At 38.5% G+C, this 20623-nt stretch overlaps 1 protein-coding gene across 2 annotated transcripts in view; it reads left to right on the forward strand.

Annotated features, from left to right (window-relative positions):
- The first annotated feature begins 230 nt into the window (after positions 1-230).
- ACLY (ATP citrate lyase) overlaps positions 231-20623 on the forward strand; it is a 41801-nt gene continuing 21408 nt past the window's right edge. For both annotated transcript variants that reach the window (XM_075176945.1, XM_075176946.1), the window contains exons 1-8: positions 231-342; positions 10420-10606; positions 12767-12889; positions 14302-14364; positions 15528-15718; positions 17752-17831; positions 17950-18080; positions 20343-20461. In XM_075176945.1, coding sequence (XP_075033046.1) covers positions 10448-10606; positions 12767-12889; positions 14302-14364; positions 15528-15718; positions 17752-17831; positions 17950-18080; positions 20343-20461 — 866 coding nt within the window. In that variant the 5' untranslated portion in view covers positions 231-342; positions 10420-10447. The remainder of the gene's footprint in view (positions 343-10419; positions 10607-12766; positions 12890-14301; positions 14365-15527; positions 15719-17751; positions 17832-17949; positions 18081-20342; positions 20462-20623) is intronic.

Consider the following 20623-nt stretch of genomic DNA (forward strand, 5'->3'; position numbering starts at 1 on the left):
TAGAAAGTTGTGACGTTTTGAAATTATTAAAACCATTCGGTTCTGAATTATAACATTTGTCCTGGTTTAGTAAGGTGATGAAAACTACACCTCCCAGACACCCTTGCGGCGAGTGGGTGACGTGTAGGAGGTGGACTAGCCTGAGAGAGATGATGGTACCTGATTGGTTAATGGTTGGCAGGCATAACACGTGGCGTGAGCATAGCCAATGGGAGGCTCGGGAGGTGATGTACCCATGTCAGCAGATGGTGAGGAGAGGCAGAGGTAGGAAGAGGAGACGCATAAGCAGCAACAAAAGCAGAAGGAGCTGCCAGGGAGACTGAGACAGGACAGACAGAACCGGTGAGTGCTTAATTCACTAAACACGATTAAGGCAAGCTTTATAGAGGTCTGTTAGCTGAATGACTGTTCTTATACTCTCTAGCTAGCGTCAGGGTAACTATGTGCTATGTACTGTATTATTATTATTTTTATTACTACTATAGCGGCCCCCCATAAACTATCCATACTATACTGTGCCCTGTATGTGGTCAGCACCCACCGTAAGTCCGCAAGTGATGCTTCTAGTGTTTTCTGTCCCTCATCTCCCTTATCAGTAGTACCTGGAGCCAGGGTACCATTCACTGGTTACAGCTGGTTTACTTTACTCCTGCTTGTGCCTTGGTAGCTGCCACCCGTGTATGGTGCATGCCACCCTTGTATGGTGCATGCCACCAGTGTGTATGGTGCATGCCACCCGTGTGTATGGTGCATGCCACCCGTGTGTATGGTGCATGCCACCCGTGTGTATGGTGCATGCCACCAGTGTGTATGGTGCATGCCACCAGTGTGTATGGTGCATGCCACCAGTGTGTATGGTGCATGCCACCCGTGTGTATGGTGCATGCCACCCGTGTGTATGGTGCATGCCACCCGTGTGTATGGTGCATGCCACCAGTGTGTATGGTGAATGCCACCCGTGTGTATGGTGCATGCCACCCGTGTGTATGGTGCATGCCACCCGTGTGTATGGTGCATGCCACCTGTGTGTGTATGTATGTATGTATGTATGTATGTATGTATGTATGTGTGTGTGTGTATATATATATATATATATATATATATATATATATATATATATATATATATATTACATGTGTACAGTGATTGTGCATGTTTAATTGAAATTTGATCAGATTACTTTGTATAGTGCCATCACATTATGCAGCGCTGTACATAAACTATTTAATCCTGTATTCAGACCCTGATCCACTGGCTCTTCAAGTCTCAATTGTTTACCATGTAAACACAGACATTAGGATCCAATTTTGTCAGCAGCCAATTAACCTACCAGTATATTTTTGGATTTGTGGGGGGTGGGTTACAAACTCTGTTGGCCTATTGTTATATACAGAAACTGATAGAAGGCACAATCTACTGCATTTTTTTTTAAACAAAATAAATGTTGCTGATTAAATTGGTGATTTTTGTCAATTTGTTGCATTTTATGATTAGTGTGTTTACATTATAGATGTGGACTATGATTAATACAATATAATATTTGTACATAGTTTTCTTAGTAAAGTGAGAAATATTTATAAGTAGTGCAGTAGCCATGGAGCTAAAAAATGTAAGCGCACCTAAAGTTTTGGTGCCTTTTTTTTCTTTTTGATCTCAAACAATGACTTCATAGTAGGTTAAGCAGGCTCAACGCTCTACCTGTCTAGTTTGTTTAATTCATTTTTTTTCAGACTTGCATGTTTACATTTCATAACCTGATTCTAGCTGCCACATTTGAATTATGCGTTAATGGCTGAGCAACATTCTCACCTAGATGGCCAGTTACCAAATGAAATGCTTTTTAGTTTTTTCAAATGCTCATTGGGACAATAGGTTGCAGAGATCCAGATAACAAGGCTACATTAACATTTAACATATGGTAAATTTTACATACAGTTGTGTGAATGTGACAATTTGCTTTTTCTTATCAAATTGTAATTGGGCTTGATGTTGCCTTTTGAGAACAATAGCTATAGAAATGAATGAGTAGATAAACATTTTTTCCATACTTTCCCTGTTTCTGAAATGTAAATACCTGCCAGATTACTTTGTAAAGGCTGCTGTGTTTGCTGAGGATGGCTTTTAAACAATAACAAATAGATGTCTGCTTTTCCTATCTTTTGTATTGTCTAATGGTTTAAACAACTAGTATTAACACAATATAATCTAGTATAGTGATTGTTCATCAGCATCATCACCATTTATTTATATAACACCACTGATTCCACAGTGCTGTACAGAGAACTCGCTCACATCAGTCCCTGTCCTATTGGGACTTTGCTTTCTGTACTCTCCAGCACCTTACTCCAGGTAACTGTGGACGATGAGCATTAAATATTCTTTAATGATTTTTATGGCGCTGCTTTCTACTAACTATTTTGCAATCATTAGATGCACCTTTTCTCTTGCTTCTTAAAACATCATGCTGGCTTCTAGATTATAATAATTATTGTTGTTTAGCACAGTACCTAGAGGATACAGTCAAACAGTACAAAGCAAAAAGTGTGCACCACAGATGAGTATCAATATCGGCAGGGAATGAAGTGCTCTGCCAGGAATGGTCCCTTAAATTGACCAGAAGTGGGGGAGCAAATTCGCGCAATCTGACCCTGCACCTAGGAATCAGTGTAGATTTCGCTGACTGTATCCTGCAATTATTATTTTTGTTTACCTATTATAGTTTGTACAGAGAATATGTAATCATTAACGTCAGTCCTTGCCCCATTGGCATTTACATTATATGTTCCTTGCCACACATGATTCTAAAACGGGCCATGGTTGGAATTGAACCCATGACCTCAGCAGTGCTAACCATCTTACATGTAGGCTTCTGTGGCGATGCTAGACATGTTCTTCTTCCCTTTTTTTTTTTTTTTTTTTTTTTTTTTTTTTTTATAAATCTTTTTTTTTTCTTTTTATTGGTTCCCCTTTCTCTCTGTCCTATAATTTTATAATCATTTTCTTGAAGGTTGGCCTTGCTTTTTTATTGTTTTGCCCTTTCTATCTGCCCACCCCAGTAAAGGAACCTTTCCTGTCCCCTCAAAAAATAAAAACAAAAGAAAACTTTGTACTTCACCATATATTAATGTGTGTTTGGCGCAAAAAGTGACTGTTGCTTGTTACTCCAGGCCCATAGAAAGTCAAAGATTCTGAAGTTATGGGGCCACAGATTCTCTTTGAAGAGACACAGCTGACTACCCAATGTCAGTCCTGCCCTGCTATTACTTTATATACAGCATTTGTAAGCCATGTTTCAATGTATATAGACTATTTACTTTTATTTATAAGTATTTATAGTTCTATACTTTTTGGCAGTAGAAGTTGTGTTGATGCATTTTGAGACTCTCCATAAGAGCTAATGTTAGTATTTAGGTCACAAGGTGTGTCTGCGAGTGTAACATTCTTTTGAAAGCAGTTATTTTTTTAATCCGGTCATCTCAGCCTGCATTAATTCACGTTATCAATTAAATAACTATTTTTAACAATTTTAATTTGCATATGTTCCAGTTGGAATACTTCCCTTTCTGCTTGAATAAAGATGAAAATGTTATACGCCACAGTGCACCAAATCGTTTGTACAGTGACCTGTTTTAAAATGCATCTTAACTAAATATTTTAATCAAATGATGGCTCTTAATGTGCTGGTGAGCCATTCCAGCCGCCAGATTGTCAGCAGTGGTAGAGTGATATAGTTCAGTAACAGCCAGACAGTTGAATATTATTTACTATGAACTATCTGAAGAGTAGGCAACTTCTGTCATTCATAGGAATTAACACTGACAGATAATTGGGCGCTAAAACCTAAAAATCTCATAGGGATTGATCATAAATGATATGAACAAGTAAATGAAATAAAATACTCACAGTCCACCTTTCAGGAATGTGTTTTAAAAAGTTCTTAGATATTCATCTATATCTTAACCTTGATCTTCAAATCATCCATATCGGACAGGGAACCCACACTAAAAGAATAATCATCTCATATGGTGAAGTAGGTCTTGTAGGAGCAAAAATATCAACACCACCGGTGCTCAAACTTATTTTATGCTTATCTTGATGCACCAATAACCAAATTAAGGGGGGTATTCAATTGTTAGCGTTAACGTAAAAAAACGAGCGCTCAAAAAATATTACCGTTAATACGGTAATATTGCGCACGAAAAGCGTTAATACAGTAGTTTTACCAGCGGAATTTCAGCTCGCAGCTCAGGGAGCGGCGAGCTGAAATTCCGCAAGTAATTACCGTATTAACGCTAAGATGTTTTGAGCGCTCGTTTTTTTTCGTTAACGCTAACAATTGAATACCCCCCTAAGGGGCAGATTGAATTAATAAAAATCAGCCCGAGGTGCCTCTGGAACAACCAGGAGACGCTTAGCGCAGAATTATTTTTCTTTACAGAAGTAACACTGATTTTTGCTCGCATCCCGTAGAGGTGCGACCAAAAATCAGCGCTATTTTTTTACTGTAATTTCTGTAAAAAAAAAAAAGTGTGTCCGCAATGTTCTTAGGAACATCGCGGACAATCGAATCTGCCCCTAAGTGTCACCATATCTACCTTATACCGCCTTTTGTGTTAATAAACACCTTTTAGATATATTTCATGGTTTTGATCCAGGCTTGTTACCTGTATTCTACTCCCGTGTCTCTATACCGTGAACTCCAACGAGAGAAAGAAAAACAAGGTCTGGACGCATTACCCTTATAACTAAATGAACATTTCTTAAAGTCAAGCTCAAATTAAAGCATATGTCCCCTGAAGAGAAAATGTCAAAATCTTCCTACAGTTGTGCAACGTAAAATCATACAAAGTGCATAACCTCTTTCCATTTTCATAATGAGAGACAGTCAATAGATTTTTAAATTCAGAAAGCTTTTTGAATAGCCTACACGTATAATCATCATCTTCCTCATCTATTTATGTAGCACCACTAATTCCGCATTGCTGTACAGAGAACTCGCTTACAATAGTCCCTGCCCCAATAGAGCTTGCATGTAATGTAATGTAGCCAATATATGACTTTTTCTGGACAATCTACTTTTTCCAACAATCTATCAGGTCATGACTAACACAACCTTTCTTGCTATAAGATCCCTTAACACTACTGCTGGCTCATACCATAAATCTGTAATTGCTCTTTCTATCTCCACCCTACTCTCTTGACACATACAATTTGTGTTGTTTGTGTTGAATTGTAGTTTTTATGCTGTAAGGTGCAACAGTTGATGGAATGTGCCACTCTCACAATTTCAGGAACATTGCGGTTTTGTGAACACTTCATGCTTCATTCAATGGGGAGGGGGGGGATTTTTTTCAACACAGCGGTAAGTGATGTTAACCCGATTTTCACTGATTGCGTTGACGTTTTGTTAGCAAAAATGGTCACATCACGGAAAAATAGATTACCCATTCAATGAATAGGGAGGGAGGGAGAAGTATTAAAAGCTACTCAATTCTTTTTGAATGTGGCATGTTAAACTGTCAAATCGACAGGTTTATCTCGCACCTCTCATGGCTGTGCAAAAAATGAAAAAACGAAGAACTATCTGAAATCATATAATAATGTAAAAACAAATGAAAAAATATGTTTCTCCGTAATGTATAACATGGAAAAGGTGTTGTTTTTTTTTTTTTTTTTGTGTGAAAAACATGTAAAAAAACCCCCAAAAAACACAGTAACCGGTAATTAATATATGTATGTAGTAATATGTATGTACTAATGTGTTTTGTGATGGTATAGATAACTGTATGGTAAAAAAGTGCTGTATGTAGATATCATAAAATAGAAGGTTGTATAATGCAATACAAATATATGCCAATGCATGATTTTTATGCTAGATGGCCACGTTAAACCCTCCCCTCCACTAAAAATTTGCATGCTCCAATGGTTAACACGCGGGATCAGCGGTACCTATTTTCAAATGTAATAGAACAATTTTTTACGCTACGTTACCTAGAAACGGTCGCGCCCGCAGGTCAAAACCCGCACGGATAATTTTCATTTTTTAACGCTGTGAGGAAAAAAAATACCACTGTCAATTGAATTCCCACTTAATGTGTCTAACACAAGTTAAATGTATTAAGATGAATCATACTTGCCTACTCCCGGAAGGGTAGGCAAAGCTCCCGCATTTGCCGAAATTAACGGCATTGAATGGAGGGGTGAGGCTTAATCGAGTCATTAAGCTCCACCCCCTCCATTCAATGCTATGGTGCCGCAAAAATGTCACCACGTCCTCCTCCTTCCCCTTGTCACATGACTTCTCCCCCGGATCTCCCGGGAGAAATCTTAAATGTTGGCAAGTATGAGATGAATATAGTGACCTCCAATGATCTCCTGAATGCAAGTAAGACAACTGCGGTGTCACTTGAGTTCGAACCTGCAAATCAGGTGCCAGTGGATACCTAGTTTAGAACAGTGATGGGCAACAGGCAGTGTGCAGTTCACCAGCAGCCCAGCAAGTTTTCATCAGTAGCCCCCAGCTCTATGCTCCCTGTCTTTACTTATTCTCTGCTTTATATAATAAAGGAGAGATGAATTTTGATGCAGTTTTCTTTTATTACTGAATTTTAAGACCTGTTCAGTTGAGAATGATCTGTCTCTAAATATATTCTTACTCATAGTAGCAAACCCATCCCCACAAATTTGCCTAATACAAATTTCCAGCAAGCTAGTCAAATATGAACAAGTACACTTGTATTATTTAGCCAGTAAGCTTATACATGCAGATGTTTGTTAAAGAATTGTTTTATTTTGAATGATCTACATACCTTCAGTCTTTTAATGGCATGCTTCACATATTCTGTACACCTTGTATTATTGTGGGTTCTATGTTATCATGGTATCCTCCATTCTACTGCATCAAGATAAATGGAAGTGGATTTTTGAAATGGTTACATTGTCTGCTTTAAAGACTGAGTAAAGCTTTGATATTCTTTATCAAATGATATGTATTCTAAATATTATACATGAAATAACTAGTGATTTTATTTTTGAGGTTTCTGATTTTTTTAGTGTTTGTTTGTTTTATGAGGAAATCAATGTTTATTCTTTTTGCTTTTTCTCTTTTTATCGTTTCAGTGTTAATTAATAAAAAGATAAATGATGCTATATATAAAATGTTATATTTTGCCTACCATCTTCTTTTGTATTAATTCTCTAGGTGATCAATAGCTAATGTTAGCGATTAGAAATCTGCCTTGGCATTGGGAGTCTTTCCACATTCTTTCCTGGAACTTTAACAGTGTTCCAGCACTCTTCTACTTGTTACCTTATGGAAAAGGGACAAAGCTGCATAGTCCTCCACCCATGTAGATGAAAGTTGATGCCATAAAATAACACTTGTATATATGAGCAGTAAATAGCAATATAGAAGACAAAATCATTGCATTATAGGCGCAGATCTGCAGGCTTCAGCCTAATGTGTTCTAATAGTAGCAAGTGGAATTAGGGAAAACAGCGCTACTCTGAAGTGAACAGTGTATGTGGCTGCCAATGTGGGACTATGTGGAACAAATTCAAGTGCACCGCAACAGCACTGGTGTTCGTTCGATAGACTTCCTATGGCTTCCTGTAGTTTGGAACACATCCTGCGTTCCAAAAGCCGAACGTCTGGTTTTTCGGCTCCAACATGTGGAGCGCACGTTCTCTCTTGCATTCCACAGTAGAAAGATGAAATTGAAAAGATCTATTCCTCGGTTAATAGTTGCAATAAAATCAGTAAGTTCAATGTATATTCGCTTTCACGTCCAACGCGTTTCACCCCTTAGTCGGGGCTTCCTTAGAATAGAAGGCAAAGAGAGACTCAGTTTGAATGGGGCGGTATTTATGTGAATGGGGAGCAACCCCCCAAAGGCCGTCCTCATTTCATCTTGTTGATCCATAGCCCCAGGTATAGTCTATGAAGCTATCGATGTGTAGAGGTAAAATAGCTTGAATAATAGGTATAGCGGAATAGCTGCTAATGAAGTAAAATATTATCTATTCATTAGTGTTTTTGATGCCAGCATATAATAATTCTCTATAACTGTAAAGGCAATATATGTCTTTACTAATTGTCCCCACTTAGTGACGCTGATGAAATGTCTATTGTAGACTAATAAAACCAATTCAAGTGTTTGTGCAATATGTGAGACCTTAAAACTGTTCCCTTGGCAAAATATGTGATCTCATCTTTGACCTCTGTTCCTGTCAAACATGTCTGGATCCCTGATGGAGACATCTGTACAAAGGTTGTCTGCTGTCACTGTGGCTGTATGCCATTGTCCTGTATCCACACGCCACTAGAACACCTGTAACCTTACCTCTCCTTTTCTGACAGCGATGGGGTGACTTTGGCTGTCACTGTGACGAGTTGCTGTTTTTCCTTGTGTAAGATCTGCAAAAGCCTGATGAGTATGAAGAGTTGACATCTCCATATTCTGCCTGAAGGACCTGTTTATGCAGATTTGTAGGCTGCTCTTCCCTAACCATGAGTTACAATTTTTAAGCATATTGAATAATGTGCCCCATATTTACAGGCACACAGCTTTTATGCGGGTTATGCTAATGTGAAGAAAGCAAGTAAAAAAATATCCTTGTAAACATTTAATTTTGAATAAGTAGGTAGTATTAAGCATCCTTTGTGTTAAAATAAATACGTTCAGCAAAGTCAATAACACCTATTTCTGCAGTTATAATTATGCACAGTACATAATCCACAAGCAATGTACATTTCAGTGAGTTACCTTAGTCCAGTAACAAAAATCTTTTTTTGTAGGTCATGGATTGGACAGTTCATAGAAGTCAGGTATATTTACTTTAGTTCAGTTGTGTAGAGAGGAAAGTCATTAAGCTAGACATTGCTGATACAAAACAAATGGGATACTGGACTGAGCAAACAAGCTTGGTTGTATAGTTAATATTAACCCAAGTAAGTGATTTTAGCTTGTCCCTCTAATAACATCACCATTTATGATGACAACATCGGAAAACTTGTATGGAATGCCCCACCCTGTGTTCTAGTTACTGGGGTGTTTCCTACACATTGGTGTCGATTGCAGCTCTTTTGCAAATCCACATACTTTCTCTGCTTGTGTCATACTGTATTCCAGATTATAAGCATCTCTGGTAGGACACTGTAGCTAACGTCAGCTAGGTTTCCTGCAGCGCAAGAGGAGATCCTCATGTATTTATTTATTTTTTCTCCCAAATAGCAAATATTTATTGTGGTGAAAGGTTTCAAATATGACCATGTAGGTGCCCAGCCCTACGGATCGAGGCATTAGTGCATTAGGCCACAGAAGTCCTTTTTTATTTTCTTTTTTTTTTCTTTCCTCCAGTGAAATATGTAGGTCAGGTCAGGCAAGCCGACTGCTGGGGCTGGGGGCTGTTTGGTAAGGTGGAAAGGGATAACTTTTGATGTTGGGTAAACCTTGGTAGCTGCTTATTGGTCGTTAATGGTGACCAATTAGAAGTTGGTTGCACTGTGCTACTGGGTCAGCGCTACTGTAAGATGAAGGAAAGGAGTAGAGAAGAGGAGGCGGTGTAACTACTGGTTGCTGATTTGTACTGTTACAGATGACCTTATTGGACATTGTCTTGAATATAATTGGTCACTATTACTACTGCTGTACATATTATCAGGCATAACTGCTGCTGGCCAGATGGTTCACAAGCATCCAATGAAATTGCCATTGGCCCATGGCAACAGTATTGGACTCATTAAAATGTATTATTGTTGTTCACCATTATTTATATGCTATTTATTTTTTAGAAAGTAAAATAAATGAATGTGCATGCCCTTAGAAAGTGGAGGAAGCTGCATGTGAGGCCATCTGAATGTAGCTGGTTGCCTATCATAGAGTTAAAGCATTACAGTGAATGAGGCTGGAGAGGGCCATTGTCTTACAGCACTTTTGAATTAAAATGTGAAGACTGCTTAAGTGTACAATAATGTTTCAGTATTGGGCTCCACCAGTATACATCCTATTAATTTTCTAGCAATAACTGAGACATTGCCTGACTTGTATTCATGAGATTGCTGATTCTAGGTGAATTGATGGGCTGCGTTCTCATGAATATTCATTCAGCATATAAAATGCCTCCCTCCATTGTATAGGTGAGAGGGCAACTTTAACTTGGCGGAGCGAGCAGTTTGGCTCACGTTCACAGAAGTGTGCAAGATGTGCATCCATTGACATGACTAGAAATGATGAAGGTTAGCAGAATTGTTTAGGTGCATTGAATACCTGGCTCCTAGTACTTGTTTAACACTGCTTATTCACAGTAACATTGTAACAAATATGAATAGAAATAAAGCTCTCTGGATAAGATAACATAATCCTTTAAACTAAAAGTAAACCCTCCTTATATTTTCCCATGTACATGCTCTCTACACAGGTAGTGTCCACCACCATCTGGCAGCACCATGTCAGCAAAAGCCATTTCAGAGCAGACTGGAAAGGAGTTCTTGTATAAATACATTTGTACTACAGCAGCATTGCAGAACCGCTTCAAGTATGCTCAAGTAACATACAACACTGACTGGGACAGGCTTCTACAAGAGCACCCATGGCTCCTCACTGAGGTAAGAATATAACTGAGGTGATGTAAATAGTGACTCACTTTACTAGGAATCAATGAGGCACAATGCCTTCATAGTGTCTCTGGGTCTTCATAATGGAATAGGCTGTATTTTCCTATCTATTGCTTCAGTCATCAAAATTTCTCTCTCCACTCTTTATTTTGGTCTCTTTCTCTCTGTCTTGGCTGCTTTTGCTGAATTGTATCATGAACAGGGTAAAATTGTACCTACTATTAACCTTGGAGAAATACATTGTGTTATTTAGATACATTTGGTATAGATGTCTGCTTTGGAAGCACAGCTTCTCTATAAATCTCTGAGGTAAATGCAGAGGTCCTTGGAACATTCACTTAATGTTAATGAATGATCGAGTAGCACAATCTATTAAATCTCTTGGTATCTGCAGTGTCCATTTGCAGACTGGCTTGGGCCCAAATTATTGAGAAATATTTAATCATCTGAGTGTTAAGCTAGTTAATGCAGAGGATGCTGGGAGTCTGCAGATTGGAAACTGTGCTTTGATGCACAGTCATTTCTGCATGAATAAGAAAGGTCAGTGTTGTGACGTCCCCACCCTGCTCTGCAATGCGTGGACTGCCTCACAGTAATGACAAATGATATACTCCTGACAGTACATAACTGTCTGAGAAACTGCGTGGCTCATAGATCATATTTGTGTAATATAAATATGTTTATAAAGAAAAGCTGTGCCAAAAGGATGTTCTAGCGACAGGGTAGGCACCTTAGTTACTGGTTACTTATGTAGCTTGATGGATAAGGTCTATGATAAAGTGTAAAGTCTGTATTTTTATTTTAGAAGGAGGGTATTAAACGTGCAAATTAGATCCCAAATATCTATTCTGCATACATAACCAATATCACATAGTTGGTTGCTATGCTTTTTAACAGTGTATCTGACTTATACCCTTGCACAGACTTTTGATAGGCAAGAGGGTGAATATATGCTGTACTGTAATAAACCATTTGAGCTTATTTTACATCTCTCAAAATATCTGTAAAAATGGACTTCTCTAGTAAATTCTAAGAATATTCAAGGGACCCCCCGAAACGTAGGTAAACACTACCCAAAGAAGGGGCCCGTGTCTTGTGACTTGCAGTATCTATGAAACTAGTTGGCTATTAAATGCCTTGACAATAAATGAAAAATATTTTCTCACTTGAAGGAGGTCATAGATGAGTACATTGACCTCAATGATTTTCCTGATCTCTCCAAGGTCACCATCTGGGAGGCACATAAATGTGTGATCAGGGCTAGGTGTATTTACCTGGCTTCTTCCTCAAAAAACAGAGGCACCAAAGGAGGAGTTACTAGGTAAAATTAAGGAATTGGAAGCTAGACACAAATCTACACTCTACAAGGAGACCCTTGAGGAGTTGGCTGATCACTGTACCTCTCAATAAATTCCTGAATTATAAAGCAAAACTTGAGTTTAGGAGATGCCGTAATTGATAATTTTAGTGTTGACAGCAAGCCAGGCTATGGGCCCAAAGGGCCCATAGCAACATCCAGATCATCGAAGACCCTAGAGTTAACCCCTAACCCCTAAGAGAAATAGCTCAAGCATTTCAGGCGTTCAATTCCAACCTTTACAACATAACAGACCCAACAAGGTCTAACAATATCTTTCAGAACAGGATAGCTGCATACCTAGATACATTTTAATTTCGGTGACTTCATGGTTATCAAAACTGCAAAATAAGACTTGTTCTTCTGTGCTTTTATGCCATGTCTTATGTGTTGTTTATTTTGTTGCCCTGTGATGGGCCATGCTCTCCTGTGCTTTCCGCATTCTATACAGTTGTATTTAGAGAACAGCTTTGTGCCCTATTCCAGACATAGAAAAGCAGTAAATTTAGTGACAACTGTTGGAAGGTATGTACAGGCCAGTGCATTAAAAATTCCTTGGAACATGCGGTGTTACCCTGCTTAGTTTGTTCTGTTTTGGGTAGGAGTTCTCTTGTAAAGCAGAGTTACACATTTTAAGATCATTTTCAAACTCTCAGTGGTTACATATGTTCCCTGGCTCTTTAAATGTTAAATGGGGCACATTCTCCTGTAAAGCACAACTGTAAAAATCCAAAATGATGCTAATGACCTTTTGTCGCCCTCCAACACTCTTCTATCCCTTTTGTGTCTTTCAGTCTTTGGTGGTGAAGCCAGACCAACTTATCAAACGTCGCGGGAAGCTGGGACTAATAGGTGTCAACTTAAACTTGGACCAAGTAAAAAGTTGGTTAAAGCCACGACTGGGACATGAAACAACAGTAAGTTTCCATATATAATTCAATTAATCAAAGCAGAATGCACATCTGCATAAATACTATAATGACTGTTATATAAATAATATGTGGGGAGGAAGTTACACTAGAGTTGGCACAATGTATGTGTTATACCGAAGAGCTCCTCCAGCTGGGAACGACTGCTGTTTGCCCAAGATCATGCCAGTACACTGTTCCCCTTCTAGGGGTTTGGATATTGGGCATATCCCATTCTACTAGCTTCTGTTTCTGTGTTTTTTACCATTTGCTCCAGTTTTCTCACTTTATGTCTGACCCTCTATTCCTATTTAACCCTCTATTCCTATTTAACCCTATCATGAGTCTGTCTTGTTTCTCTACCCTAATTCTCAATTTTTGATTTCCTACTTGCCCATGCTTTTCTAAATCTCCCAATCTTGTCTTTAGCCCATCTCACCAATCTCCATCCAACATGGAGATTGGTATCTAGCTGAGAGTGTCAGTCAAGAGTTACAATTAAGGACATCATTCTTAGAAAAACACACTTTTTTTTAGCTGACTACTTGTGTTAAAGTGATGAATAAATCTATTTGCTGTGTCTGTAATGTTAGGATCTTCTTGTTCTGAGCTGTCAGAGTGGCCAATTAGCAAGATGTAGTCCTAGTTTGTGATTTGGAAAAGGAGGGAGTTGGGCTGTAGAAGATTGATTAGCTACCTGCTGTCAGAACACTGGCTGATCCAGTACACTTGGTTATGAAAATAACAAATAACTGATCTGAATTGTAAATGACAACCTCTGCATAAAAGTACAAATAGAGTGAAAATATGCTTATTTAAAGGGAAACTAGTGCTTTCTCCAGAACTTATGGATATAAATCTTTGTCATTCCCACTTTGAATATACTTTTCACTCTTTTGGCCTCATTTACAGTTGGACATGGTTGCTCACCAAACGTATATACTGTGTGTATGTTAAGTTGGACGTATCCCATGATGTGTATATAATGTAAAAGTAAATGTTTTTTTTTTTTTACCCCTTTGAAAATCCTATGAGAATCTTCTTTCCTGCAGTTGTCCAAATGAAAACGTCAAATCGCTAATGAGTAGCAACCAATAACAAGTGGCTAGTTAGTGCTGCTGACACTCCTCATCATCTATGCATCAGACCTCCACTATCCGCAAGACATAGGTCTCCATGTGTGCACATACACATATGCTTCTGTACTCGTGCCTAGAGCAGTGTAACAGCTTTGGCAAAGGGGTCGCTAGTCAGTTATACTCAAAAATTGTTTATGGTCTGTGTGCAGTATGGAAATGCGTAGGAATTTTTATATACTGAATGTTGTGAAGATTTCTGGAAGTGTAATGGTTCATGTTGTGACACTAATATCTGTTTAGACCTTATATTACAATGTCGCTGTTCTTTATTTTCCTTCTTAGATTGCCAAAGCAAGAGGGACTCTGAAGAATTTCCTCATTGAGCCCTTTGTTCCCCATAAGCAGGTGAGCACGAAAGTCCAGGAAGTACAGACTGATGTTCTATATAGCCCCCTACAGAGGGAGGAGACAAGGATTGTCATTTTGTTTTACTTAACATTAATTATGTGTAAAAAGCATGAAGGGACAATTTGTGTACCTTGTCCAAAAGACAAGGATACAGATTTTTATGTTTTACATCTATCTAATTTATTGTACATAGGAGTGGAATCCTAATGAGTCATGGGGGTCACATCTATTGTGAACACAAGTGGATTCAGTGTACCCTGTAACTAATGGATACATTTATATAAGCCATAAAGTGGACAGGGAATTTTATGACTGTTTGTAAGACAGTCACTTGGAGGTATATGAAACTAGTATGTTACACCTGTAACCGTGACATGTTAGCCTCTCATCTAAAGACAAGCAGTCTTGTTACACATGTCAAGGGGTGATTCAACGAGTGATACGTATTGGGCTTATTTAATAACATTGTGCCAGTAGCACTTGTGGTATAACTTATACGATCCCAGTCGTTTCCTATGACCAGTCTAGTAAACCACCCACTATCTGATAGGCTGCTGTGAGTTTTATCACATTTGTGTCATTTGCAACATGTTTGTAAAAGTTTTATTGCAAATCTTAACTGAAACTGTAAAGACATACATCAGTGGTTATTTAATTACATGGTGCAAATAACAATGATATCCTGTAACTTGTAACAACCAATAGAATATTATTTATTTTTTGTCAAGTGTAATCGATTGCTTGCTATGGGTTACAGGAGATCACCTACTTATTAATGTGTACCTGTAACCTTTTCACAGTGACTGCAATGGTTTTTTGGGTTCTACCAATATTTATGAGAATGCAGCCTATTAATACACTTCTTACATCGCTGAGTCATATGTCGGTGCCAGTGCCTACTTAATTGATAGGCTGACAATTGGTTTATCCAGCAAAATGGCTGCCTTCACCATCTATAGCCTACAGCAACACTTTTTAAATAAGTGATATTGTCCTTGTGGAAAGGTGCAAAGCGTAGTTCTAATTTTTGGATTATATTTGTGAGGTTTTTGCGAAAGGCTCTTTTTTCACCCTTTATTAAATAAGTAACTACTCACCAAAGACACATATTTAGGTAATGTTTATGGAGTGTTACTAATGCCTTATTGTTTGACTGGCAGGAAGAGGAGTTCTATGTTTGCATCTATGCAGCCCGGGAAGGAGACTATGTACTCTTCCATCATGAGGGTGGCATGGATGTTGGAGATGTGGACTCAAAGGCCCAGAAATTATTGGTCGGTGTAGGGGATCGCTTGACGGAACAAGATGTGAAGTCCCACCTGCTAATCCATGTGGCCCCAGATAAGAGAGAGTGAGTGAAGGAAGGCAGCGGTGTGGCAATACTGCTCTCATTGTTTAAAACACAGTACCTCAAGTGTTCTCATCTTGGAGTAACTTGTCACATATCTTTTTAAAGCCTGTTCATTCTGGTACTGTAAGCTTACACACAGAACATAGAGCCATTTTGTGGGTTGCCTGCCTAAGGTCTGCTGTTAGTGTATTCAAAGGCTGGCTACTGGCTCATCTCTGGAAAAGGCTGGCCAAATAACTTGTGTTGTACCCCACAGCAAACCAATGCTTACTTCCATTAGGCTAACTTGCTTTAGGGTAATATCATTTAGAACATAATGATTCCATTCTACAATATGACAAGTGCAGCATTCATAATAGCTTGCTCCTGTAATGACCTATATGGGGATGAAGGGCAGATACTACATGCCCCAATTCAAGAGTGCTTCTGAAGTTCCTGAATGCAGAGTCTTGTGTTACCAGGTAGGTAACACCTTCCTTCACTTCCATCTATGAACATGGGAGTGATTCAGTCTTTAAGAATCTTCCACTTTTGTAAGGGGGGGATGGAGGCAAAGTTCAGTTTCTGCTGTTTGATGGCGCCCCCTACAGCGATCATTATCTGACTGACTGCCGTTGGCTACAGATCCTTGGTATAACTAGCACTAGATGATAATGAAGAGCAGCTTTCGCAAATGCTCCTGCTTTGTGGATGAAATGGGTCTATATATTTGCCTGTGCTGCTATGTAAATGTTAAATACATTTTTAGAAAGATCAGTTGGATAATATATTATATAATATATATATATCTCATATATTGTTTTCCATGGGCTCTCACTCACTTTCCTTCCTGAATTTGCCCTGATTGTTGTAATCAGCAAAATGTCAGTGGTTTAACACTGCATTGTTCCTCATGTACTAATGGATTTTAACTTTGGGCTATACATTAGCTTTGCCACCAGAGGGGAAATAAGCCATTTCACAGACAGAAAAAGTGTATGTCTTGTTCCCCATCTTTTCTATGTTGTAGAAAGGTATTTGTTTATGCACTTATATATTTACAATGGGAAAGAGATTCTTAGCCTTGCACAATGATAACTAGACCTGAGCTTTACATGTAAAAAATTAAGGATCACTGCCACTGTTGGTATCTTAATCTGGGCTGACCCTCTGCTGACAAGTAAAGCTTTAACCAGGGCTGGAAGAATGATTCATTTATAAAAGGAGAATCCATATGAAAATTGTGATTGGCAACGTTTATGCCAGTTGGTAGAACTGATCTGCTATCTGAGAAGAAGTGCGATTAACAGAAAGGAGGGAATCAAGAACAAGCCAGTGTCAATGCAGGCAGAAATGGCGGGTAGTTAAATAAGTCAAACTTAGTATATGGATTACCAAATCAGTTTTGTACACTGGTAAAGATATAAGTACCAAAGAGAGATAACTGGTACAATTCTTTTAACTGCGCCCTCCTCCATTTTACCTATTGTTGAATTTCTGAGGTGCTGCAAACATAACAAATTTGTTGAGAGCGCAGGAAGTTGTTGCGTGTGAATAGTGTAGATCTTCCTCTGATTGGTCACTGACTAGGAATAGGTGAAGCTCAGTGATTATTTATATTTTAGCCTGAGAACAGTTCAAAGAATAATTTCTGTGGCTGACAAGTTATGCAGCAGACCAACACAGTGTCTAGTGTTCAAGGCCCGGCAGGTTCAATTCCTGACAGTGGTGTGTTGGAAATTAACCCAAAACGTGTTGCATGATTAAATTAAAGATGTTTTCTTTGTTGTTCTAAAATAGGCTAAACTTTATAGAGCTGACTTACAGTATATATCAGGTATTCATGTTTACATCACATCATTGGTTTTAAGTTTATACAGTTAATTCGGTGTATGTCTCTTTATCTGTTCATGTACAGCTTTTCCAGTAAATAAACAATACATTGAATTGAATATGGCTGTGATTTTTGTTTTTTTATCTTATTGTAGTGCACTGCTGCACTTATTTGTCATTACATTGAGTGTTATTTAACAACTACTTATTATTCTCTGCAGGGTCCTTGCCAGCTTCATAACTGGCCTGTTCAACTTCTATGATGACTTGTTCTTTACCTACTTAGAGATCAACCCTTTGGGTAAGGCATATAACAGGGTAGCTGTTACCCAGATAGTGTTTTGATCACTGGGAAGATTTTCTATCATACGGATTTGATTTTTATTTCCCCTCATCTGTTCTCTCTTTTCCCTTTCAAGTTGTAACCAAGAATGGTGTGTATGTTTTGGATATGGCCGCTAAGATTGATGCCACTGCTGACTACCTCTGCAAAGCTAAATGGGGGGACGTGGACTTTCCACCTCCTTTTGGAAGAGAAGCCTATCCAGAGGTAAGGATTGGAAGAGAAGCTGGCATGTCTCAGTTGACACATTTAGTTTTTAGTGTATCCGTATATGAGGGCAACTTGAATTGTATTTGGGTATATGGGGGATATTGTTAATGTGTTTTGACATTTAGATCTTGTTGTGCTTGTGAGAAATTGAAGGAAAAGGGGATTGCTTTTTATTTTATTAACAATTTATATTGTATACTATTTATTTATTTTTACTCCTATGACCAGCCTACATATATCTAATGATGCTGGAGTGTGATGGGCACCCTCTTTGGCACTTTGCTATGCCACTTTTTTTTATGAGGCTCCTTTCTGTTAGGGTGTAATGCTCAAACTCTTCTTTTGAATGTTATGTTTTAAATAGAAGTTATCCTATAACTGAATTAAATTGTTCCAGGCTACCTTACTTTATACCACTATTAGATTTGTTAAACGCGTGTTCTAGAAAAGGCAGTAGGTTCAGTGGACTGTTGCCTAAACATGAAGACAGCAGGAATAATTAGGAAAGAATATAGATGATGACAACCACTCTGCGTATGTGTAAGAAACAGCTCTCTCCCCCAAATTGTGAAAACGTAAGCTTGGTTCATGGCTTTCAGAAATATAAATCTGAAGAAATATGTTGTTGCTGTTAATGTCGCTGTTACAGGCAGCAGGAAAATGCTCAGGATAAAAATTCTAAATCTTTTCCTTTTGTACATTCATAAAATATGTCTAATCCTGCTGCAGTCATTCTTCTAACCGAGCTTTTGTATGGATGCCAGAAGCTTGTGTGTATCAAATCCTGACCTCCTTGGCTTAATTCAATTTCCTTGTTTTAATAAATCACTCTAAAAGGATTGTCCCCAGAGGTCTGTTTCCTCAAGGTTGCAGCAAGGTGATAGGACTCTAAAAGGAATCCTCTGTTGTACATTGCTAATAAACTGCAACTTATCTGTAGCAAATAAACTCAATTTTCATTAACTGTATAAATTGCAGAGTTTATCCTGTTGATATGATTGCAGAGGACTGTATAAACTCTGATAAAAACCTTTCTATTTAATGATGTATTGACTGCAAACCTATTCTTTTGAGAATTATACAGTTTCTGATGTCCCAAACAGACTGCCATGTTCACGATTTAAGATCCGCGATTTATATTTGTACATTTTGGCAAATACGTTTTGTATTTTAATGTTGCACAGTGATGTCCAAAAATAAATCTGGGAATCAATTCATGAAATGTTAAAACTTTTTGCAACTGGTTCCTATTGGACATTCATAGAGCTGCTATTATTAAATGATAATGTCACCCATATTTAAAAATGTATTTGGGTGGAGTAAGATATATAATACTGTTCCTGTGCATTCCCCAATGGCTGCAGTGTTCATTGTTGTCGGGCCACCTCCCCTCAGGAGCTTTTCATTCATCCCCATGGGAAGCTCACTAGGAAGGGGGTTTGACAATGCTGCTAGGAATGTGTCAAACATTTACCCTTCCCAGCAGGAAAGAGGATCTCCTGTACAGCCATCAGCTGATTCTCTAAAACAGATGTTTGGGTAGCGGAGAAAAGTATATTGTTCTTATTTTACTGCTTATCTAAATTTTGGTTGGCATTGCTCTTAACCACCCTGTACATATTTATTTATTTTTAAGTAGGCATTTTTGTTTGTAAATGCAATTGCAAAAAATGAGCTTTCTCTTTGGGGCATATTCAATTAGAGTTCCGGTCCACGGTAACGCGCTTTACTGCGGAAATTGCGCACTATTGCCGGTTATACGGTACCGCAATAACGCAGATTTTCGTACCCAACCCTATGGGCTGCGAATGAAAATCCACGTTATTGCGGTACCGTGCATTAAGTTTGTGGCCTGTACCGGAATCGTAATTGAATATGCCCCTTTGAGCAGTAAAGTTTGCCACTTTTGCCCCTACTCTCTGTCTGAGGCTACGGAGGAGTACCAATCTGTATCTATGTAAGATAATGGGTTCAGTATTGAATACGATCAAATAACGTTTTCCCATGGATTGTAAGCTTGTGAGCCAGGCCTTCTTACTTCTCTGTCAGTATTGTTTTATTACCGTGTTTCTCAACAATTGTAAAGCGCTATGGAATTTGTTGGCACTGTAAATAAATGATAGTTATGCGTTTCCCATTGCTGTAGAAAACAAATGTACAGCTGGTAGATCTGTGTGACATCCTTATTTTGCCATATTCTTGTTTCAGATTCATGGAAATTGTTTTCCACACTTAACCCCACTCTTCCTTCCATTCCAGGAGGCCTACATCGCTGACCTAGATGCTAAGAGCGGGGCAAGTCTGAAGCTTACCATCCTAAACCCACGTGGCCGGATCTGGACTATGGTCGCTGGTGGAGGAGCTTCTGTAGTGTACAGGTACATAGACCACTATATAAAAACAGACAGGCATTTCTATTAGCAAGGGACACATGTCTCGCACATTATAATGTCTGGCTGGAATATAAGTTAACCTGTCATTATATCCATTTATTACAACCGTTTTAGTTGTGTGGCACTATTACCTTGTCTGTTGAATTA

This window comes from Mixophyes fleayi, chromosome 6, assembly GCF_038048845.1.
Source record: "Mixophyes fleayi isolate aMixFle1 chromosome 6, aMixFle1.hap1, whole genome shotgun sequence".
Lineage (NCBI taxonomy): Eukaryota > Metazoa > Chordata > Amphibia > Anura > Limnodynastidae > Mixophyes > Mixophyes fleayi.